The following is a 25,246-nucleotide window of genomic DNA, read 5'->3' as shown; positions in this document are numbered from 1 at the left end:
GTCTCTTTTTTTTTAATTTATTATTTACTTTATTTTATTTATTTTTGTCTGTGTTGGGTCTTCTGTGCACGGGTTTCTCTAGTTGCAGCGAGCGGGGAGTTACTCTTTGATGTGGTGCGCGTGCTTCTCACTGCGGTGGCTTCTCTTGTTGCGGAGCACGGCCTCTAGGCGCGTGGGCTTCAATAGTTGTGGCTCACAAGCTCAGTAGTGGCTCGCGGGCTCTAGGGCACAGGCTCAGTAGTTGTGGCGCACGGGCTTAGTTACTCTGCAGCATGTGGGATCTTCCCAGACCAGGGCTCGAACCCGTGTCCCCTGCATTGGCAGGCGGATTCTTAACCACTGCGCCACTAGAGAAGCCCGAGAAATTGCTATTGATTAGTTCTTTTTAAACCTGTCTCTTACTTTTCAGGCAGAAATAGCATTTTAAAACACTGTATTCTCTGTCTGTCTCTTTATATATATAGGTGTGTGTATGTATGTCTACACACATACACACTTACATTTAGTAAATTCAACATTAAGATAAAATGTACAATAAATTAAAGGGACTCTAATGTGAGTACATTGCAAAGAGGCCTGGCATTTTCCCCTGTTTAGCCACTCCTTTCAGAATTCCTTTAGATAGCAAGCTTCCATGCTGTGTTTAAAATATGATTACATTATTTTTTAAATTATATTGCATTATTCTTACCAAATTTAGTTAACCACACATGTACAGATATTCTGTCATCATAGACTGAATGCCATGATGTATTTCTGTAACCAAATATGCATCTGTGGTAGTAAAATCTTCGCTAAGGTTATTAAAATATCTTCATTTAATTTAAAGTGTTTTTAGACTTTGGGTTAATAATAATTTGTTTCTCCTTCAAACCTTAAGAAGCTGTTTTCAATATTCTGGTCCAGAAACATTACAGGTGAGTAGTTGCTGCCTCCTAAAGGTTCAGCACACAAGGAAGTAAATCATTGAAGCACAGTGGCAGCCAGTGAAGAACTAAACACTGCACAGGGAGTGCCTCAAGGAAGAAGTCCTTGACTCTGCCTGTAGAGACTGGGGAAAGTTTTCTGAAAGAGGTGCCATTTGAATGGAGAGAGGGAGAAAAGTACTGCTAAGAGACCCTCTGAGAATTACAAGTAGTTTAACTTCACTAGAAGAGGGTGTGGTGGTGGTGGGTACTGGAATGTGACGATCAGAAGGGCCTTGAATATGAAGGTGAGGAATTTGTTCTTGTATCCTGTAGATCAGCACTTCCCAAGCAGGCTTCTGATGCAGTAAAACAAATTTGGAGACTCACAATGCATGCTAGCATACAGCTCTAAGAAGCTTATAAAAAGCTGTTTCAATGTTTTTTGATGGGGAGTTGCCCAAACTTGTTTCACTATGAAACTAGTTTTTATTTGGACACAATTAACATCTTTTTAATTTATTTATTTATTTACTTTGTGGTACGCGGGCCTCTCACCGTTATGGCCTCTCCCGCCACGGAACACAGGTTCCGGGTGCGCAGGCCCGGCAGCCATGGCTCACGGGCCTAGACGCTCTGCGGCATGTGGGATCCTCCCGGACCGGGGCACGAACCCGTGTCCCCTGCATCGGCAGGCGAACATCTTAAAGTAGCTTTTTAAATTTTGAAAGATTTTGAACAAGGGAGTGTGAGATTTGCATTTGCAAAAGATGGAGGATGATTAGAGGCAAGGAAACCTGTTGGGTTTAGATGTATTAAATATGTTGCACATTAAAAAAATATACAGGGAATTCCCTGGTATTCCCTGGCGGTCCAGTGGTTAGGACTCTGCGCTTTCACTGCCGAGGGCTCGGGTTCAGTCCCTGGTCGGGGAACTAAGATGCCACAAGCGGCGGCGCAGTGCAGCCAGAAAAAGGAAAAAAAAAAAAAAGTAAAGTATACAGATTAGGAGTTAGAGACTAAAATTTTAAATTAAGATTGCTCCTTCATGGAGTATTTTGAGAAAAGCTTGTTTTGGACTTTGTGTTTATCAAAACAATATTGCATAGCATTTAACAAGTCAAACAGTTCTACAAGACTTAATAACTGTGTCCCCTACCACATATCATTTCTTCCAGCTAGTTTTTGACTAAAGGAAACCAACTGTTTGTTTTCCTTAGTTGTTTGCCTCCATGTATCGAAATGGCATGATTACAAGGGTTTTTAAATTTTTTTATATTTTTTAATTAATTTTTTTATTGGAGTATAGTTGCTTTACAATGTTGTGTTAGTTTCTGCTGTACAGCAAAGTGAATCAGCTATACATATACATATATCCACTCTTTTTTGGATTTCCTTCCCATTTAGGTCACCACAGAGCACTGAGTAGAGTTCCCTGTGCTATACAGTAGGTTCTCACTAGTTATCTATTTTATACATTGTATCAATAGTGTATATATGTCAATCCCCATCTCCCAATTCATAGTTTTTTAAATTTTTTTAATATAAAGCATTGTTAATGACTCTTCATTAAGGAAGATAAGGATTTAGCACTTTCACAGGCACACAGACACCTGTATGCATTCACACACACTACCCATCCTGTTATTCTTCCATCAGAGTTAGAGGTCAGTCAATATACCATCCTTATTGTGATTAGAAATGCTGTTCCAAGCTGAGCCATGTGGTCTGTTATAATTACTTTTACTTCCTTGCACAACTTTTTGTATTCCCTATACATTTTCTTTTTCAATTCACTTTTTAAATTATTTACGTATTTATTTTCTTAGTTTTTTATGTACTTAATACTAATTCATCACCAAATTCTCCTTTCATTATGTCAGAGACATCAGGCACTTTTACCAGTTTTGCCTTCTTAGAGATACCTCTCCCAGATCTTCTGATGTGCTTCAATCTGGACTGTTTGCTAAGCCTGCTACACAGCTGTCTCTTCTTTCTCCATACCTAAGAGTTTCCTTTTCCTCTCTCTTATGTTGGATTTGGAATTTACTGAATTTGATGTCAATGTCTTTTTTGGTTTACTCTCTCATGTAGTAAAGCCATCTCCTCCAGTAGATCCCTGAGAAAAAGGCTTCATGAGAGTTAAACTTTTTCATAACTTTTATGACTGAAATCTCTATTCTTTCCTCAAAGAATCCTCCTTGATACTTAGTCTGACTTGGTATAAAAATCTAGGTTGACAATAATTTTCACTCAGAATTTTGAATTTGTACCTCCATTGTTATTACATACCATTTTGAATTTTGAACCTCCTTCTCCCCCCGCCCCACACACACTTTTTGGAGGTATGTAAGTCTTTCCTTTGTTCTCAGTCCTCTGAAATGTGATGGTTTGTCTTAGGGCAACTTTTTACTATGAAAACTGATTTTCTTCAATTTTGTGACATTTTCTTATACTCATCTTATGTCTTCTCCAGTGTCTCTTCTTTGTGGAATAGTCCCCTCTGATTTTTGAACCTCTTGGACTTACCTTATTATCTTGTCTCTTTTTTCCTGTCTACCGTACCTTTGTCATCTTGCAGTTGAGTATTTCCTCAACTTCTGTTGTTTTTTCATTTCTGTGATCATATATTTAATTTCCAAGAGTTGTTTTTGGATCTCTGAGTTCTTGTTCTTGTTTCATTGCTGACCTTTTGCCTAAGGATTTGATTTTTTTAATAAAAATCAGCTTTTATCTCTGTGTAGTGTTTGTGTCTCCATATGCCTTTTGGTTTAGTCTCTGTCTTTCAGGTTAGTGCTTTCTTCAGATGTCAGAGTGATTCTTGGTTGTCTCTGCATATTTTACCAGTAGAAAGCTGAAAAGCTGGAAAGTCTTAGGCCTCTAAGTGGGATTTATCGACCAGAAGCTTCCCAGTAAAGTGACCTGGCTTGGCCATTTCACTTCCTTAGGGTACCTTGAATTTTCAGTATTTTTAGGTCTCTTCTCCTATGATGATCAGATTTTCAGGCAAGAATTTTCAGATGTGCTGCCTAGAGGGCAATCCTGAATACTGGTATTCTGGGAAACAAGTAGAAAAAAGAAGGGTAGTGGTCTCTACATTCATTAAACAGAGTTACTCTTAACCCCTTTTTTTCAATATAGCACCTCCTGTACTCAGCAGCACTTGGTATCGTTCAGTCTAAACGTTCTCTGTTATACCCTCTCTAATAAATTAGCAGGCAGTCTTCTGCCAGGTTAGAGGGTGTCAAACTTCCTGGTTGCATGGATGTGGGAAGGGACTCTGAGGCTCTAGCTGCCTTTTCTTTTAATTTTGTTATTAAAATATAACACACATACAGAAAAGTGTCTATGTCGTAAGTAAACAGTGAATGGATTATCACAAGTAAACAGACCTGTTCTATGCAAGGCAAGAAATAGAATATGACCTATGCCCCCAGATGCCTCAACCACACTCCCTTCTAATTACTGCCATCTCTCTCTGCAGAGGTAACCAGTATTCTGAAGATTCCTTTTGTCTGTTTTTGAACTTTGTACATAAGAATCATATATCATGTATTATTCTGAGTCCATCTTCCTTTATTCATCATTTTTCATGTGCGATTCATCTGTGTTACTGTACATAGCTGTAGTTCACTCGTTTTTATCAATCCACAACTTATTAATCCATCCCATTCCACTGTTGAGGGACATTGTTATTCTTAGTTTGGGCCCTCTAAGTACTGCTTCAGCGTCTTCGGTAGACTTTAAGAATCCTCCTGTTCTTATTCACGCCTTCACCCCTACCTCCAGTGCTGCCTGGTGCTGCCGAGTCCTGAGCCTCACATAGGAGATTCCTGTAGTGCAGAAAGGCTGCTACTCTGCTCTCCTACTGTTGATTTAGGATTCAGCTTTCCGGGGTCTGCTGAGTTTCTTCCTACTTGGTTATCTGCTTTCCAGCCTCTTAAGATGTTTTTGCAATGTCTCTTTTCCCACTAACTTTGTGAGTTTTTATTTTTTAATTAAAAAAAAATATCTTTTAGTGTGACTTTTGGAAGGAACTTGGGTAGTGCCTGTGTCCATTCCTCTTTTTGGTTTTTTAAACTCAATTTGAACATTATTGTCAGTGCCTCGTTCATTATGTTCGATTTCTGCTGAGATAGAATGTCTTTCTGAGAGATAGTACAATATCTTAGACTAATTATATTACCCCCTTTTACGGTAAATTTAAGTCAGTAATTATTAAGTATAATGGTAAATTTTTGTTTATAAAATATATACTGTCCTTTCAAATATTTAAAGGTTATATTTTAAACATTCAGTCTAATTCACAGAAATTTTCTTTAATAGGGTATCGCTGGAACTGACGTAGCTAAAGAAGCATCTGATATTATTCTCACAGACGACAACTTTACAAGCATTGTTAAAGCAGTTATGTGGGGCCGAAATGTCTATGATAGCATCTCAAAATTCCTTCAGTTCCAGCTTACTGTTAATGTAGTAGCAGTGATTGTTGCTTTCACGGGCGCCTGTATTACTCAAGTAGGTTGACAATTTATCCATTAAAACTTGTTTATTTTAGAGCAAAGATATGCATAACCTGCCTTTTTAAAGTACTTAAATATTTAAATAAGTTGAAGCTTAGTACTTCAGGTTAATTAATATAAAAATGTTATCCTGTTCTGTTAAGTTTTTAAATAGAAACGGCTTCCTGAGAATTGCGGAGTCCTTGAATAGTTGTAAATGTCTATTAAGAAACCTGTCCTTTCTAGGATTCACCGCTTAAGGCTGTGCAGATGCTGTGGGTAAATCTCATAATGGATACTCTCGCTTCCCTGGCTCTGGCAACTGAACCCCCCACTGAGTCTCTCCTGCTTCGGAAACCTTATGGTAGAAATAAGCCTCTCATCTCACGCACAATGATGAAGAATATTTTGGGTCATGCATTCTATCAGCTTGTAGTAGTCTTTACACTCTTGTTTGCTGGTAAGAATTTAATGCCTGATAAAGTTTCAGTTGTTTCTGTTCCAAGCTAATATCCCAGATGGTTTTAATGTTACAAATTTTTCAAGAACAGAAGTTATTTTCTTTCTGACTCCCCATTTATCTTTAATTTCTTCTGTTGATCAGTGGATCCTTAGTACATTTTGAGAGGCAGTGTGATAGATTGGGGCAGTAGGGGGAGTAAAAAGAGTCCTAATTTCTTGTCCTTGGCTTTACCACTAACTTAGATATGTGATCCTGAACATGTCACCATAGTTTTGGGGGCTTCCGTTTCCCCCTGTATAAAATAAAAGAGGGTTGTACTATAGAATCCCAGGTCCCTTCCAGCTCTTTCTGTGCTGCCGTTTGTGAGAGCCAAGAAAGGTCTGACTAGGTTTTATTGCATACTTCCTTGAAATGTTAAATTATTTTGTATGATAATTACAAAATGGTAATTTCTCATTCTTTCAGGAGAAAAGTTTTTCGATATTGATAGTGGAAGAAATGCTCCTTTGCATGCTCCTCCATCGGAACATTATACTATTGTTTTTAATACCTTTGTACTGATGCAACTTTTCAACGAAATAAATGCTCGGAAAATTCATGGTGAAAGAAATGTGTTTGAAGGAATCTTTAATAATGCCATCTTCTGCACAATTGTTTTAGGCACATTTGTGGTACAGGTGGGTAATTGTAAACGATAGTTTCAAATATGATTATTATGTGGAGATCTTAGGTGAACAGGTGGCTTGTTCCAGAAATTACTTGACTGCAATGTGTGGGCCTTCTGTGTATTGCCTTGATGACATCAAAAGAACTCGAGTGAAAATTTGCCCCATCCTGAAATTCTACATGTGAATGAGTACATTAAACTAATACTACTTTAATTGCACTACTGGTTCTGTGGCTGTGATACTTCACACTCACTGTGATTCTGATTATTCTACATTGTTATTATGAAAACTGTTGTAATTTTTATATTATTCAAGGCCAGTCTTATAGTCAACCACTTTTTAGTCCAGCTAGAGTGATCCCTTAATTGCTTCTAGCAACTAATAGTAGTTGTATTTGTACAGTTGAGTTCATTATTAAAAAATAAAAGGTTTTGAGATGCATATTTTAAAATCCATGTGATTCTGAATGGTCTCATCCAGACTTGGTATGTGCCAGTTTTCCATTTTGTAATATTGTCAAAACAAGGTAGAAGAGGAGTGGGAGAATGGGTGTGAGAAGTGGGGTTGAGATGAAATAGAAAGGACCGAATTTTCCCATTTTTATAAAGGTCATTCTAAGGACAAAACTAAGCATCACTTTACATATGGTAAATTTTACATAATTATATACTGTACCTATGTTTTTATGTCATCTTGGATTCTATGGTACTCCTCTGTGTAAATGGTTGTTAATAGCAGAATCTGGAATCAAAGCAGGTAAGTGAACGGTGCTTGATCACACCAGGAGGTCAGTAAACACAGTAAGATTTAAACTTAAAAGGTGAGCTTTTAAGGATGATGCTAGTTTCAAAATGAAGATCTAAGAATTTTGAAGTTTATTCAGTCTATACCTTGTGTACTGTGGATACCAAAACCAAAACCCTAGACTTAATTATTTCTGTGCAGACTGTTTCTGTTTTAGCTTTCAGCTTCTATAAACTTTAGGGGAAGTGTTGCTTACTTGTTGTGTAGTTTCTGGAAGTATTTTATAAAAAATTCATTGTTCATGACACGCTAAAATTTTAGTTTTTACTTACTATTAAAGTTAGGTTTATTTTATCTGTTTTTAATATATGGGGATTGCAAAAATGTAACTGCCTGTCTATCAAGCAAGTCTGATAAAACTTAGTTCCTCGCATAGGTTGATATACCCAAAACAGTTGATGTAGGGTATCATTCTTCAATGCCTTCGTGCTACTCAAAGTGTGGTCTGTGGACCAGCTACTGGTCTGTTCATTACAAGTCCACAATGAGATAAGGAGCATGGGCCAGAGTATAAGTCAACAACTTCACTAAATAAATTTATTCTTGATTATTCCTCTAGATATTAATTGTGCAGTTTGGTGGAAAACCTTTCAGTTGTTCAGAACTTTCAATAGAACAGTGGCTATGGTCAATATTCCTAGGAATGGGAACGTTACTCTGGGGCCAGGTAAAAAAATCTCATCATTTTTTGTTCAAACCTACAGTGATTTTTAAAAAAAAATTTCTAGTGTGTATATTCTTTAATCAGTTCTATAACTTGATTCTAAGTAGTTTTCATTCTGTTTTTTAGAACAAGTTTTACAACTAAGTTGATGCATTTATAACTGGTTAGAATGCTAATATCTGTATCTTTTGCTCTATGACCTACTTTTGCATTTTCAGATTTAATATTTTAATAAAAATATATACTTTAGATTTTTTATCATTTTGTTATGTAATTTAATAAAAATGTAGCATTGGAAAAATCTTGAGTCTCAGTTGATGTGAAGAATGTTTCAATAAAAATACTGGTGTCTGGAAAAATAGGCCACAAAATGACATTTTAGATTATTTGGATCAAATGGCTTCAACAGTGTATGTATAAAATACAATGCCTGAAAAATTAGATATCCTTAATCTTCACTATGGATAGCTGACTTGCAGATATATGTCATTATTTTTTTAAAGATAAGTGGTAACGGTGTGTGTGCTGTTCATTTTAAATCCATTACCATCACTATAAAACTGATAGAAAATCTGTACCAACATTTTCATAAATGAAAACCAGCCTATGTTATGGTGTGTAACTGGTGTGAGCTAATTTACTGTCATTTTGCAAGTCAGTCAGACTGAATATTCAGATTGTACTTAACCTTAACTCAGTCTTTATGTGCCTTTTATCTCACCTTTTTCTTAATTGTGTTTCTAGGTTCTGAGCTTTCTCTTCTTACTCATTATAAAGCCTCTTTCATTGAGATCTTCTTTTAAGCAGGATCCGTACTGGGCCCACAGTTTTTTTATTATTATTATTACCATTCTAGTTACTTCATAATGTTCCCTCACAGGCAAAACCGAACCCTACAACCTCCCCCCAAATCTGGCAAATTTCAGGAAGAGGAAATTCAGTACAGTGTACACGCCTAACAGGCATCAGTTACTGTCCTTGGTTGACGTCGTCTATTGATTTTAAGTGTGCGATGGTAGAAAGCACTGATTTTGTTGGTCAGGAAAGCTAGGGTCTTAGTCACTCCATGAACAAGTCACTTCCAGTGTCTCTGAACCTGTTTCATCTCTAAAATGAGTTGGTTGGACTAGAAGTTCTCTGAGCAGTTCTGATTCTGACTGCATGCCTGTTTCTCCCAGCTTCCTTAAGGAATGGCTGTGAACACCTATAAGTTAATACATATTGGTATTTTGGTATTTTTTTATTGTCTTCTCGAGCATCTGTTCTTGTTTCGTGTCATTCTCAATCAGTATTAATCCAATTTTAAATAGTTGTACTTTATGAAAATAAATACATTCAATAAACAAAAGCTATTTTCAGCTCAGCCTTGAAGATTTTCTGAATTTTGGTATGTTTTTTCTCATTGAATTCTTAAAGCACTAATGAAATGTAAACTTCTTTTCCATCATATAAGATCACCTATTTTCATTTTTTTTTGAAATAAATATCATTAATGTGAGTTTAAGGAAATATGTATATATCAAAGCATGGTTGTATAATTTACTGTCTTGAATGTCCTAAATAAAATATGAAAATGTAATCAGGTTATTTCCATTCAGGAAAACTTTTTAGCCTTCAAACTTAAATCTTTTGTGTAGCTAAGAGAAGGATATTTTTTGTTCTGAGAAAGAAAGCCTCTGATGGACAGGATCTCATTGCTTCATTGGTAAAGATAGTTGGCTATCCTTGTAACTTTCCATACCTTTTTTGTATTAAAGTTGATCGGTTTAATTGTAGTTTGATATGATTTGTTTCTGAGTTCTTTCCCCTGTGTTGTAGCTTATTTCAACAATTCCAACTAGCCGTTTAAAATTCCTAAAAGAAGCTGGTCATGGAACACAAAAGGAAGAAATACCTGAGGAGGAGTTAGCAGAGGACGTGGAAGAGATTGATCACGCTGAGCGGGAGTTACGGCGTGGCCAGATCTTGTGGTTTAGAGGTCTGAACAGAATCCAAACGCAGGTATGGGTCTGGTGGAGAGGTAGGAGAGACGATGGGAACGGGACCCCAGGGCTTTCGGGCCTGGGGAGGAGGTTTGAATGTGCTCCTTTGCTTCCTTTCCAGCCTCCCCAACCCACAAAACTTATTCTTTTGAAAAATAGTACTGGTGCCTGGAATGGGTGAAAGTTTTAACTGACCATGAAAGAATGTGTCTATATGCCCCAAGCTCCTTTTTTCCTAGCTTTTTTCCCCCCACTTCATCTCCAAATGCTACTCTTGCCTATTTATCTGCTCTGTAAAAAGTGCCTTTTTCTTTACTTTTTATATGTTGATAGATGGAATGGTCCTTTCTCTTGTTCTCTCTCTCTCTTGCTGAGCAAGCTGTCACAATCTCTGATTCCTTGCAGATGGATGTAGTGAATGCTTTCCAGAGTGGAAGTTCCATTCAGGGGGCTCTAAGGCGGCAACCCTCCATCGCCAGCCAGCATCATGATGTAACAAATATTTCTACCCCTACACATGTAGTGTTTTCCTCTTCTACTGCTTCTACTACTGTGGGGTGTGAGTGTGTGTTCCTAAGTGCATGAAATTAACATTTCCTACTTCACACACCTAACGTTTCTCATTTTCTCCTTAATGTTTAAATTCATTGTTCAGGCTTTTCATAAAGCTTTCTTTTCGTAAAGTGGATTGAGACCTCAAAGTGTTGTCGTTGTGATTGTTTTATTTCTTAGAGGGTTAGATAACAGGTGGAACAATTGCAACCAAAGATCAGACATGAAATCTGTGAGCTTGTCTCTATGCTAACTCTGATAGTTAATATGGGGAATAAAATTGTAGCTTAGAATTTGTGAAACGACTATAAATTTTTGAGTATATGCCTTTCAACATGTTCCATACTGCATGATTCCCAAAAGCATGTGATTTGAAACTGATCTAACAGAACCAAGAAATTGCATTCTTAAAGCTAAAAATGGACTTAAGCATTCTGACTTGTATCTTTTTCAGTTTGTAAAGTAAGTTAGTACCCTGAAGAAAAGTTCTGAGCATATAGCCAGGTGTTTGCCTTCTTAGCTTGGACTTTGTGGCCTTGCTGTGAATTTTTAATTTATTTTGTTTTGTTTTGAGAGTGCATCCCTGTATAAGCTTCAGAGTTCTTTGGTATGTATGTGGGTTTTTTCATTTATATAATCAATTTAATTTAGAATTGCTTCCTAGATAAGAAAATGTTCTATTAAGTTTTCCAAAGAAGTAGGGAAAGTGCATTTCTTTTAATTTTTTTTCAGTTTTGTTTTTTTTTTTAAGTTTACTCATTTCTCACACCACTGGCCAGCTCCCACCTCTTACAGCAACCAATTTGTTTTTTGTATCTATGAGCTTGGTTTGGGTTTCACTTTTTTTTAGATTCCACATATAAGAGAGATCATACGGTATTTGTCTTTCTCTGACTTATTTCACTCAGGATAATAATGCCTTCAGGGTTCATCTGTGTTTTCACAAATATCAAAATTTCCTTTTTTATGGTTAAATAATGTTCCTCTGTGTGTGTGTGTGTGTGTGTATACCATATGTATCCATTCATCAGTGGACACTAAGGTTGTTTCTGTTTCATTCTATCAGATGTGAGGTAATACCTCATTGTGGGTTTTGATTTGCATTTCCCTGATGATTAGTGATATTGAGCATCTTCTCATATACCTATTGGCCATTTGTAGATAGTTTTTAGAAAAATGTCTGTTTGGATCTTTTGACCGTATTTTAATTGGATTGTTTGGTTTTCTTGCTATCGAGTTGTACAGGTTTTTTGTATATTTTGGATATTGGCCCTATATCAGATATATGATTTGCTAATATTTTATCCCATTCTGTAGGTTGCCTTTTCATTTTGTTCATAGTTTTCTCTAATGTGTAGAAGCTTTTTAGTTTGATGTAATCTCACTTGTTTAATTTTGCTTTTCTTGCTTTTGGTGTCAGATTCAAAAAATCATCATCCTATGTCAAGGAGCTTACTTACCATCTATGTTTTTTTTCTAGGAGTTTTATGGTTTCAGGTCTAACGTTAAAGTCTTTATAATCAATTCTGAGTTCATTTTTGTGTGGTGTGAGATAATAGTGGTACGGTTTCATTCTTTTGCACGTGGCTGTCCAATTTTCCTAACACCACCTATTGAAGAGACTGTCTTTCCCCATTGTATATTCTTGACTCCTTTATTGTCAATTAGTTGACTATATGTGCATGAGTTTATTTCTAGGGTCTCTGTTCTGTTCCGTTGATCTATATGTCCATTTTTATGCAAACTCATACCAGTACCATACAGTTTTAATTACTATATCTTTGTAATATAGTTGAAATCAGGGAGCCTCCAGCTTTGCTCCTGTTTCTCAAGATTGCCTTGACTATTTGGGTCTTTTGTGGTTCCATACAAATTTTAGGATTGTTTGTTCTATTTCTGTGAAAAATGCCATTGGAATTTTGATAGGGATTTCATTGAATCTGTGTTACTTTGGGTAATGTGGGCATTTTAACAATATGAATTCTTCCAATCTGTGAACATGGAGTATCTTTTCATTTATTTGTGTCATCTTTAGTTTCTTTCATTAATGTCTTGTAGTTTTCGATATACAGGTCTTTCACCTCCTTGGTTAAATTTATTCTTAGATATTTTATTATTTTTTTGATACAGTTGTAAATGAGATTGTTTTCTTTTTTTTTTAATTTATTTATTTTTGGCTGCACTGGGTCTTCGTTGCTGCGCATGGGCTTTTCTCTAGTTGCAGTGAGCGGGGGCTACTTTTCCTTGCGGTGCACTGGCTTCTCATTGCGGTGGCTTCTCGTTGCGGAGCTTGACCTCTAGGCGTGCGGGCTTCAGTTGTTGTGGCACGTGGGCTCAGTAGTTGTGGCTCGTGGGCTCTAGAGCGCATGCTCAGTAGTTGTGGCACACGGGCTTCGTTGTTCCTCAGCATGTGGGATCTTCCCTGCCCAGGGCTTGAACCTGTGTCCCCTGCACTGGCAGGCGGATTCTTAACCACTGTGCCACCAGGGAAGTCTGGGATCATTTTCTTAATTTCCCTTTCAAATAGGTTATTAGTGTAAAGAAATATAACAGGTTTTTGCATATTGATTTTGTATCTTGCAACTTTACTGAATTCGTTTATTAGTTCTGACAGTTTTTTGATGGAGTGTTTAGGGTTTTCTATATATAATATCTGCAGACAGTGACAGGTTTATGTCTTCCTTTCCAATTTGGATGCCTTTTGTTTCTTTTTCTTGCCTAATTGCTCTAGTTAAGACTTCCAGTACTATGTTGAGTAAAAGTGACAAGAGTGAACATCCTTGTCTTGTTCCTGACCTTAGAGGAAAAGCTTTCAGCTTTTTGCTGTTAAGTATGATGTTAGCTCTGGGTTTGTCCCTTCATTATGTTGAGGTATGTTCCCTCTGTACCTGTTTTGTTAAGAGCTTTTATCATAAATGGATGTTGAATTTTATCAAGTGCTTTTCTGCATCTGTTGAAAGATGATCATGTGATTTATACTGATTAATTATTATAAGTCATAATTTTCATTAATTGACTAGAATGACAGATTTTCTTTCAGGTTTTTAGTAAATGACTTTTAGTAAAAGGTTTTTAGTAAACTCTCCAGAAGTCTTATAACCTATATCGTTCTTACTCTGAATTAGTGTCTTGAGTACATGGTGGATTCTTAGTATATTAGAGGCATTAAAGATACAAACCCACCCATTCCTCATGCCTACCCTTGAAGTCAGCTAAGATACCTGATTTGGCCAGAAACCTATCTTTTCCATTTGGTCTTTAGCCAATTAAGGATTAGAGGAACCTTGGGAAGCTGGGGAGAGGATGAATTGAGGGGAGAAAACAATGCTGTTTACGCAGAGCCTATCTGTTCACTCTTTGCTTAAGTAATTTTCATTTGTTATTTTTGACAGTGTTGCAAAACAGGCAGAACAGGAACTATCCCCATTTTATAGGTGTGAAAACTGACTTGGAGTTTAAATGACTTGTCCATGGCTAATAAGCAGAGCCAACATGATGTAGAGCAAAGAGCAGACAAGTGCTGTAAAGACAAACTGACCCTGTAACATTTAGACAGGATGTTAAATTTACATACGTGGACAGATAGGAATCTTCCTTTTAGAAATTACTGTGGTACTACCTACCTGAATGAAATGGTGTATGCAAATTGCCTGGCCTTACTCCTGGGATGGCTGATGTCAGTTGCATGCCTCCCTCCTATGGATTTCACATTATTCCTGGCTTTCGAGGACATATTACCACTCATCCCTTCATCTCCTACTATTAGTGTTCATTTAGCTGTATTTCATAAACAGTGGAAGGCCTACTATATGCCAAGGCTGCTAGAACCTCCAGATCTTGTCATCTAGTAAGGGAAGTAAACAAGGAGTTGGGGATTTCTACATGGTGATGAAACAGAGAATATTATAACAGGGTCCTTAACCCACCCTGAGAAGTCAGGAAAAATTACCGAAAGGAAATGATTCCCAAGCTGACCTGACAGAATTTGTCGACTGGGGAAAGCAGACCTCAACTGACATAGTTTGATACTAAAGGAGTAATGGAAAGTAAGGAGTTGATGGGGCTAGAATGGAAAGTAAACATCTGTTTATATCCCACAAGAAGGAGCCAAACTGAGACTTAATCCCTCCCCTCAAAACTTTAAATTTGAAAAATTTCAAACTGACAGACAAGTTGAAAGATTAATATATGAATAATCTTCACCTGGATTTACCACTTCCTAATATTTTGTGATGTCTACTTTATCTATATAATATTAATATATACTTTTTTTGAGCCATTTGAAAGTAAGTAGCAGATATCATAAATGCCAGATATCTCTAAATACTTCAGTATGTGCTCTCCTATATAATCATGCTGTATAATCACATCCAAGAAATCTGTCTTTGATACCATTTTATCTAATATACAGTCCATATTCAGATTTCTCCAGTTGCCCGCAAAATGTCCTTTATAGCTTTTTTCATCCAGGATCGAAGGAAAGACATTCAATAACATGTGTTTATGACTCTTCAGTTTCCTTTAACCTGGATCCATTTTCTCTACCTTTAATTTTGGTAACATTGACTTTTTTAAAAAATCTAGGCAAATTGTCTTATAAAGTGTCCTGCATTCTGGATTTGGTTGTTTCCTCTTGATTAGCTTTATGTTAAACTTTTTTTGACAAGTTTATCTCCTAGGTGGTATATATTCTGTTTATTTTTACTTCAGAAAATTTTAAGTAATTGACTTCTTTCACTTGGAGTGGTATCACATGACCTTAGGTGTATCATATTTATTGTATTTCTCTGTATAATTGTATTCCAGGCTTTATATTAAATATCAAATCAAGCACAAACTCTGAAGACATAGCCACCCACACCTGCTTCAGGTGATGTGCTCTGTGCTCTTTTCTGATGCACAACTATATATGAAACCTGTGAGTTGCTGGGCACATGTAGTGAGGGTAATGGTGTTAATACATTTAATGAAAGGTTAAATTCCTCACTGGTTTCCTGCCCTAATATAGAATAATCTTAGAAATATCTGTGTTTGTCAGACTTCTTTGATTCTTTTTTTTTTTACCTTTTTTTTTTTACTGAAGTATAGTTAATTTACAATGTTGTGTTAACTTCAAGTGTACAGCAAAGTGATTCAGTTATACATATATGTATTCTTTTTCAGATTCTTTTCCATTATAGGTTAGTATAAGATATTGAATAGGGTTCCCTGTGGTATACAGTAGGTCCTCATGGTTTTCTGTTTTATATATAGCTGTGTGTATATGTTAATCCCAAACTCCTAATTTGTCCCTCCCCCTCCCCCACTATCCTCAAAGACTCATCTGGAGTCTTTACTGTGCTAAATGAAGAAATTATAATCCATTTCAACTTTGTCATATACTAGGCTTGTAACATCTCTGGAGAGGGCATCTTTTTTTCCTCACTTATTAGTCAGATCTTCTAAAAATCTGAAGAGGAAACTTTCTATAGTTTTTCTTTATAAAGTGTATCCTTCTAATATCAGTCTTCACGGTTAGTAAATTCTTTTGCTAGATCAATAGTTACGCCTTCCTGGAAAGGAGAAATTGAGAGAAAATTTGGACTTCCAGATAAATGATTGGCAAACCATAGCCTATGGGCCATATCTGGCCTGTTGCCTGTTTTTAATTGGAACATAGCCATGCTCATTCATTTAATTACTGTCTGGTAGTTTTACACTACAAAGGCAGAGTTGAGTAGCTGCATCAGGGACCGTATGGCTCACTAAACCTAAAATACTTGCTATTTGGCCCTTTACAGAAAATGTTTTCCAACCCCATTCCAGGTAATTAACATTATATATTACACAGGTGAGTCTCACTTTGAGAAAATTTGATATGCAAGTACACAGCTTTGAAAAGCAACCTCGAATATTATTCCCTGTTGCACAGTATCTTTTACTTTACCATTGAAATTCTTTATGGTGCACATAATAAAGGTAGTGATGAATACAAATTTCAGAAATGGGCAGTCTGTTGTAGAAGGTAAGATATATCAGCTACTGATTAAGTAGCCTCATAGTTTAAAGCCATCTCCTTACATACAGTGTTTTGGGCAGTAATATTTTCTACTATCAAAAGTTAGGATTATATTTAAGAAAATGGGTGGTTTAGCAGGGTACATGATCTTAATTTGATTTGTTACTTAAAGTTTAATGTAACGCTTACATATTCAGTTTCCTAAAATTACTTTATGATCATAATAATCATTTCAATTTTTTGTTTGCCATATGTGCCTCATTCATGCCTCTGATTTTTTTCCTCAATAATTTACTGTTTAAAAAATTTTCTTGACATAGGGATTGTTGAATTTTTCTTAATTCTTATAATTTTAGGAGCTATAGTTTTGTGCATAGTAGGTCTTAATAGCTATTAAAAGAATTGAGTTAAAGGACTAGGTAAACAATAAGGGTTGGATTGTCAAAGATGGGTAATCATTTTCTGCTTAAACTGATTTCTTTGTGGTATTAAAATAGTTTTCTGTCTACCTACAGTATAATGCACACAGTTGGCACTTTTTAATTACTCAGAATTACTACAGTACTGTGAGAATTTTACCTACAGAAGGTAACAGATGAGGGCAAGTATAAACTAGGTCAGTGTCACGCCTTAGATCGAGAGTGCTTTCTTATTTATGAGTAGAAAGTAAAGCAAATCTGGCTCCGTGGCCCCTAGTTAATCTAGTTGTTATTGTGTGTGCCTAATGTGAGAACTGTCTATTGAAAATTGTATTGCTTTGCAGCATTTCTAAGCTGTCCTTGTAATGTGCTGACCTAAATCTTAGGAAGTATCTTATTCTACTGAAGTTACTTATAAAGCTGATGTCCATATGTTCTCTTCTTTTATTGACTTGAAAGAACCTGGAGCTGGGAGTACAGAAAGCTTGGTTCTAAGACATTCTGGCACTAATTTGTAGTGACCCAGTAAGGCAGCCACCTGTCCTTAGTTGCTCAGTTTCATTATTTGTAAAGTGGTTGAAATAAACTATCTCGAATATCCTTTCAAGCTTCGATGTTCTAGGGTAACTTAATACATTTTGTTAGATAGGAAAAAAAATCTTAGCAAAATTGGAAAGCTTTGGTAAAAAGGGATCTAATTTCACCTGCCACAGGTGTGAGTGTAATTGTTTATACAAATATACTCACTGCACTCACCTGCTTATAACTCTTTACACTGCCCCTCCCAGAGCTTTGCCGACTCCCAAATCTCTAACTTAAACCCATACCTTTCTTCTGAGCTCTGGATATTTTCACTTGGATGTTCTGCAGCTCCCCAAATTTAACATGTTTCAAAAATTGATTTTTATTTTCCCCTTGATTCTTCACTACTCCCTTCTACCCAGACTGGTCAAAACAAAACATCTCAACTGCTTCTCTAGCTCCATTAGCAATACCAGCAACCAAGTCAAATAAGCAACAACTTGAGAGTCATCTTGAGCAGCTCTCATCACTAACCAGACTTGCTGGCTGGTCCTCCAGTTTGTATTCTCTGTGCCTACTGGCCACTGACAGCAGTGAACATAGGAGTGCAGGAATCACTCCAAGATCTTGATTTCAATTCCTTTGGATAAATTCTTAGAAGTGGGGATCTGGAATAGTCAGACTCATACAAGCAGAGTAGAATGGTGGTTACCAGGGGCTAGAGGGAGGGGGAATTGGGAGATGTTGGTCAAAGGGTACAACATTTCAGTTATACAAGATGAATAAGTTCTGGAGATCTAATGTATAGCATGGTGACTACAGGTAACAATACTATACTGTATTGTATACTTGAAATTTGCTAGGAGGGTACAATCCCAAGTGTTCTCGACACACACAAATGATAACTGTGTGAGGTAGTGGATATGTTAATTAACTTGATTGTAATGATTATTTCATAGTGTAGATGTATATCAAATAGTCTTGTATGCCTTAAATATATACAGTAAAAAGTAGGCATAAACTGCTACATTTTCAAAAAAATAAATTCAAATATCCCTGTGAAGAAATTAATTTTTTCAATGCCATTGTCTTATGAGGTGAATTTAGTGACTTATAAGATGACTTTAGTGATCTTTTTTTTGGAATATCAGTATCAGTTACTTCTGTTAACTATGAGTAAATGATGTCTTCATTGCTAAACAGGATTCATTAGAAAGCAAAGGCAAACACTATTTGAATTGATGTATACTAGATGCTCAGCTATTTGGATTTTGTCTTTTTTTTTTTTTTAAACTATTTACAACCCTGGGTTAATGAGACCTAACGTCAGTATGTGCAGGAATGTATTTGAGTCAATTATTTGTTAACCTCTCTTCATCCATACAGCAGACTTCTGAGAAGGAAGGTGAATTGTTGAGCTATATGTTTAAGGGTGAAAACGCTAGAAGACTTTGTGTCTTCTCCTGGGGAAATTTTTCACAGAAGGATCCCAGAGGGCTTTTTGTTTTGTTTTAAATCTGTTCTTTCCAATGAAGTTTAGTATGTAAATTTATTTGTTTTATTATTATAGAGAAAAACACTAACACTTGACTGACAAATGGCATATACTCAAATATTTATAGCTGTTTAATGGCATTTTATAGATATTTATTTGGGTTTTGTCTTTTTTTTTTTAATTAAGGGCATAGTGGGGTAGATGTGAGTTCATTGTGACATTCGGCTTATATTTGCTTGGCTTTTTCATAGTCGGTGACACCCTAATTCCTAGCATGATTAATAGTAACCCTCTGTGCTTGACTTTGTTTAACTTATTTGAATTGTTTTCAAAAATTATAATTTTTTTCATTTAAAAAATTAGCTAAAGTTGTGTATGGTTAATTTTATGTTTGTTTTGTTTGATTTTGTTTTTTTAGGGAAAAAAATCCTATAAAATGGCTATTAAATTCTTAGCCAGTGACAATGAGATTTTCTTAGTATTACTTTGAACTCTACACCTCTTAATTCTTAGAGTATGTGGTTTTGTTGGTCTGTAGTGTCCTACTAAAATATTCATTTTTTTTTACAGTGTATTGCAAGTTCCACTGCATTACATGCAAATATGATTCACTCATACCTAGCTGTTTGTGGATTCAAACTCATAAATGAACCATTTTTAAATTAAGCTAATGACGTACTGATAATCTTTCTGTGTTTTCTGATGTTTACAGATTCGAGTGGTGAATGCATTTCGTAGTTCTTTATATGAAGGGTTAGAAAAACCGGAATCAAGAAGTTCAATTCACAACTTTATGACACATCCTGAGTTTAGGATAGAAGATTCAGAGCCTCATATCCCCCTTATTGATGACACTGATGCTGAAGATGATGCTCCTACAAAACGTAACTCCAGTCCTCCACCCTCTCCTAACAAAAATAACAATGCTGTTGACAGCGGGATTTACCTTACAATAGAAATGAACAAGTCTGCTACCTCTTCATCCCCAGGAAGCCCACTACATAGTTTGGAAACATCACTCTGATTGTAAGCTGAATGTTAACACACTAGCTGCATTGTAAAGAAACAAATTGAAACTGGGTCTTTTCACATATTGTGACGGACAAGATAGTATTCTTGTCTTTGGACTTCAACAGAAGACACACTTGTACGAATGTAGATTTATTTTTTTAAAAAAAAAAAAAGCAAAGCTTTCTGCCAGACTGAGGGTGCTTTTTGGGGGGTGGGAGAAATGAACTGACAGAAACAGTAACTCAGCTTAAGTTGACCTGTGGATCATCAGTAGAACCTAAGAATGGTCCTGAACAGTGTATTAGCAAAGCTTTAGTTTATCTCAATCCTTGATGGGAGAGAGGGAGGAGTAAAGCTGGGCAAGCAAGCAAAGAGCCCTGGATCATTGAATTGATGCTTTAATTTCTGCTGTTGGCTGTTAATAATTTGGATTATTTATGTTTATAAATGATACAGATCTGTTTACAAGGTTTGTAGATACTTTTTTTGTTCCTGTTCATAGATGGGAAGCTTCCTTATAACTGATGCAGAGAAAAATTAGTCCTTCAAATACTGCTGTATTTTCAGGAAAAAAAGGGGAGGGGTGTTTCTATTGAAACTGTACTAAATTTTTGCCTACAATTTACCTTGTTAAATATTGTAGATAAATTGCTAATACTAATAGCCAAATAGATAACACTAATGCTTTGTTTAAAAAAACAAAAAACAAACAAAACAAAACAAAAAAACATGAGCAGTGGTGTTCTAATGAAGTTATGGCATCTGTCCTAATTAGTTTCTTAAATACATTTACTACTTAATGGTTTTGAAACAACTGTTTAATTTTTAAAATTTTTGAAAACTTGCTAATAACCTTTGTTCAGAATTTAGTAGATTGTTTAATGCAGGACATCAACTACATAATGAAAGATGCTTGAAATGCTTTTGTTATTTCAGGCAAATCAAATTAAATCAAACTATCAAACTACAAGAGAACTTTAGTCCTTTTTGTTTTTGTCTAAACATGTTAGTTCAGTGATGTCTTGGTGAGCTGTGAGTGAACTGTATTGATTTTTCTAATAAATCCTTAGAAACCTTCATACAGCATGAGGGCTGTTGGCATTTTGAAAAAGGTTAATAAGTAGAAGCATACATGTTTTCCTTTTGTTTTTGAAACTTGTTTGTAAACATAAATAAATATGCCCTTTTATTAAATAAATACACAGCGATGTTTTTTTAAAAAGAAATTTCAGCTTCTTTACTCAATTCTACATATATGGTGCATCGGTCTGTTCTCTTTAACCACAATTGGAATAAATTTCAAGATGGTAACAGCCCCATGAAGTACCCCCTTTAATTCCTTGGTGGCAGGTCTAACAGAACCAAATTAAGGAAATCATTGCAGTTTGACATGTTCCTCATAGAGTTTAGTTTGCCTAAAATAGTCTCACAGTTTAAAAAAAATAATGACCACCATTGTCTCTGATACATTTGTTTTCATTCTTAAGTGGCCAAATAACAAATTAGGTAAAATGAGATTATGTGAAAAGGTGGGAAAGGTCCTAAAAATATACATATTTAGATGTAATAATTAACCATATGCTGGAATGCCCATCTGTAAGCCAGTTGGAGTCTTTAAGTCTTTTTTTCTTTTGTCTACCTTCTCCCCCTTTTTGCCTCTTGTCTTTACCTTTTAGGAACTGGCATTGTGTTAGGGCCCAGATTGCATCAGATATACAATCCTCAGGCTGACATAAAGTTTACGAGGACTACTACAACATCTGAGAGTGCTGACCCAGCAAAGAAACATTTAGTTGATGGTGCTTGATATTTTTGGTGGGTGGGGGAGAATCTTTTTCTCTCCATCAGTCCTTTGCAGTTAGCCTCTGCAAGACTTAGAAGAACATTGGCTCTGTCAGCATTTGTAACTGTACATTATTCATCAGGTATTTATAGCAAATCATACTGTAAAAAGAGGTAGCATGATATGCTGGAAAGCATACGAGGCTAGGAGTCAGGACCTGGTTTCTAGTCTTGATTTTGCCATTAACGTGCTGCATGACCTTGGGGAAATCATTTACCCTAAATGAGGGTGGTGGACTAGACTATCTTGAAGAACCCTTTCAGCTCTAAAAATTTACCCTATCAACTGGAGAGCCTACAAGGCATAGGGAATAGAGAAAAGGGAAATGTTTTCAGTTTTCTTTTTTATTTTGGTTATGCTTAAATATGAATGTAATTACCAAAAGATTTAGAAATGCATGTGCTTTGGAGGATTTGTATTGAGCTTTTACAGTATTCATTTTTCAACTCAAGGCAATGGCTTTTTACACCAACTCTAATCCATAAACGGGTCTTATTGACATCCATGAAGTAGTAGCAAGACATGCTTAGTGTGTATTTCTCTCTTTGAGACACTGTAATTTCTACCAGAAATTTCCAGAGCATTATGTAAGTGGAAAAAAATGCAAACAAGCTGTTAAAGATCTTGGATCCCATTATATAGTATGTATAGCTGAAATCAGCATCTGTAATTCAATCACGTTTTCTCTTTTATCCTCTAACCAAAAAATTGTTTAATTTTGCATCCCAAATGTTTTTAATCTTTGTATATTTTTTAAAAATCTTTTTCTCCTCATCATTGCCTTTTTTGTGGTTGTAAATAGACTTACTTGCACTTTGAAGATGAGTTACTCCTTGTCATCTTATAAATATGTGATATGGTAATTTTCATAACAGATGTCAGTTTTGAACCAAGAAATGGTGATTTGTTTATAAGCAAAAAAAAAAAAACTGGCTTCATTTCTGTGAAATTGCTCTTTGAAAATTTCTTTTTACACGTGTAAGCCAACTGAGATACCGTGATGGTGTTGATTTCTTTCAATGATGCTTACCATCTATTTTAGCCACTGAGCCTTTTATTATTTGTCTATTTGTAAAGTTTATTTGTCTTAACTCATTTAATAAATATACTGTTTATCTGTTTCTGAATGGGGACTGAACTTTTTGAATATTTAAATTGATTTGAACATCATATTTGGGAATTCTTTTTTTCTACTTGAAATTTTAAAGACCTAATTGATGAAAATTCTGTAATGTACTTGAAATGTTATGGCTGTGTTCTAATATGCATGATCTTGCCCCTAGAATGAAAGTGGGTGTATTGTCCCTACTCTCCTACCCACTGTCTTCAATCTTTGTAGCACAAGAGATAATTTTTGCAGTCCAGGGGAGAATAATGTTTGGGTTTTAAAAAAGATTAGTTTTTCACATTAAATGTAAGACCTTATTTTTTCATTAACTAATGCAAAGTTGTCAATAGCAATTATCTGAACGTTAGGGTAACAAAATTAATCAAATTGCCCTCAGCTGGTTTTTATAATAAATTATTAACATAAGTTAGCAACTTTGTTGAAATACTGAGAAAACTTTAAATGATTATTAATACCATATTTTTCCATCAGTAAAAATTATTCAGTTAATGAGTGTATACAAGTACCATATTTATGACATGAGAGTTGTTTTCTACTGTCAAGTTCGATTGTATATATGTATTATGTATTAGGATTGAATTTTGAATTAATTCCCTTTGTAAAATTAACTGAATAAGAAAGGGAAGTTTCTGTAAGTTTCTGCTTATTGACATTTTTTCTTCCCTGTGTCTTTAGAGAGCTCCTGTCATGTTACAGCTGCCTTTGTTCTTTTAACGTACTCCACTCTTAAGACTCTGATGTCCAAACCCCATATCAACCTGTATCTTTTTAAATTAGTGTTGCACTCATTTGTAGACCAAAAAAACCTTTTAATAGCATAATTATACCACTGAACTAAAAACAATCTTTGAAAGATCCTTGAAAACTTGTCTTTATTTTAGAATAAGCATTATAAAAATACCATAAAGAATGTTTGATGCTGTAATGGGAGTCATGGTTGTATTCCTGTACTTCTCTTATCAGTACATGTCAAAAAGGACATGATCTTTATCCTTATAATGTAACTTCCTTTCAATAGATAGATGATTTTGTCTCTTAAACTCTCGATAGCTTATTTTTGTACTTTCTGTCTTAACTACTTCTTTAACATTTTCCCTGTTTGTTAGAAAAATACTTCAGCTTGCAGACGAATATACTAAATGTAGGCATGTTTAATCTCTATTCTCTGAATTCAGTGTCATTATTGAACATGATAATATTAATGGTTCCAAAGTAGGAAATTAAAGGAAGATATATGAATATGTGTTTATACGGTATCAGTCTTTGCACAACTTTCTTAACCAGCACTGTGTCCTAGGAAAACTAGTTTCCAAATCAGTACTACCCAAATCTGGGTGGGGTGTTCAATGCGGTAAGTTCCCTAAGAATTCTCTTAATTAAATCAGAGTTACAAGGACCACATAACTTCCGAATTACGTTTTAGATAATTAAATACAGACACTCTCTCCTTACCTATTAAAAGGAATCTTGTCATATCATAAGTTAATATCTATGGAGTACCTGATACATGCTGAGCACTCTATGTGGATCATGTAAATATTGCTAACAACCCTCTGTACTGCTGCTGCCATTTTACATAGGCAGAGACTGAAGCTTAGAGAGTTTAAGTAACTTGCTCTTGGTCGCATGGTGAGCTGGAATTTACATCAAGGCTGACCTTCTCAAGAACCCCAAGCTGGTAGCTATTGGTTTTTACTGCAGTACTAGCATCTTGTTAACCTGAGTCAGGGCCCAGTGCCTAAAAAGCTTAAATTTTAAGTGTTCCTTTGTTGTTCTTTTCTGACATCAAATGCGTCGGAGATGATCTTAAAGATTCTTCATAACCTTCCTGGGTTATGAAGAGACTGAGGCAAAGAATCACCGATTAAGATGTATAATCCATGCTTTCCTTATAATCAGACCTCCTCTAGCTGAAGAGTGAAAGATAAACTAAGTCGTTTTTTGTTTTTTTTTTTTTTTGGCCGTGCCCCACAGCATGTGAGATCTTAGTTCCCTGACCAGGGATCGAACCCGTGTCCCCTGCGGTGGATGTGCGGAGTCTTAACCACTGGACCTCCAGGGAAATCCCAGAACGGTGTTTTTAATAGCATATTTTGGTTAGAAGTTTTCTTTATTCAATACTTTTAAGATAGGTATGTTTATTCAAAGTTTCGTAGTGTTTTTTTTTTACTTGAGAAAATTAAATTTTATTGACGCCAAGGATACTTAGGCCACATCACCAAAAAAAATTTATGGCAATATCAGTAGTGCCTTTTAAATTAAATGACAAATTGTAAGTGTTCAACAACT

The 25,246-nt window shown here is 35.6% G+C and overlaps 1 protein-coding gene across 4 annotated transcripts in view; it reads left to right on the top strand.

Moving 5' to 3' along the window:
- Window positions 1-22,955, top strand: part of ATP2B1 (ATPase plasma membrane Ca2+ transporting 1) — a 132,703-nt gene extending 109,748 nt beyond the window's left edge. For 2 of the 4 annotated variants that reach the window (XM_027107167.1, XM_027107166.1), the window contains exons 16-21: window positions 5,232-5,423; window positions 5,654-5,867; window positions 6,336-6,547; window positions 7,902-8,009; window positions 9,825-10,007; window positions 19,687-22,955. In XM_027107167.1, the coding sequence (XP_026962968.1) occupies window positions 5,232-5,423; window positions 5,654-5,867; window positions 6,336-6,547; window positions 7,902-8,009; window positions 9,825-10,007; window positions 19,687-19,998 (1,221 nt within the window). In that variant the 3' untranslated portion in view covers window positions 19,999-22,955. The remainder of the gene's footprint in view (window positions 1-5,231; window positions 5,424-5,653; window positions 5,868-6,335; window positions 6,548-7,901; window positions 8,010-9,824; window positions 10,008-19,686) is intronic. The other 2 variants (XM_027107169.1, XM_027107168.1) reach the window with 1 other exon arrangement.
- The last annotated feature ends 2,291 nt before the right edge of the window (window positions 22,956-25,246 follow it).

This window comes from Aethalodelphis obliquidens, unplaced genomic scaffold, assembly GCF_003676395.1.
Source record: "Aethalodelphis obliquidens isolate GAN/ISIS:26980383/991018 unplaced genomic scaffold, ASM367639v1 scaffold8, whole genome shotgun sequence".
In the NCBI taxonomy this organism is placed as follows: Eukaryota; Metazoa; Chordata; class Mammalia; order Artiodactyla; family Delphinidae; genus Aethalodelphis; species Aethalodelphis obliquidens.
Note: the sequence above shows the minus strand (reverse complement) of the source record. Positions and strands in the feature narration are given on the sequence as shown.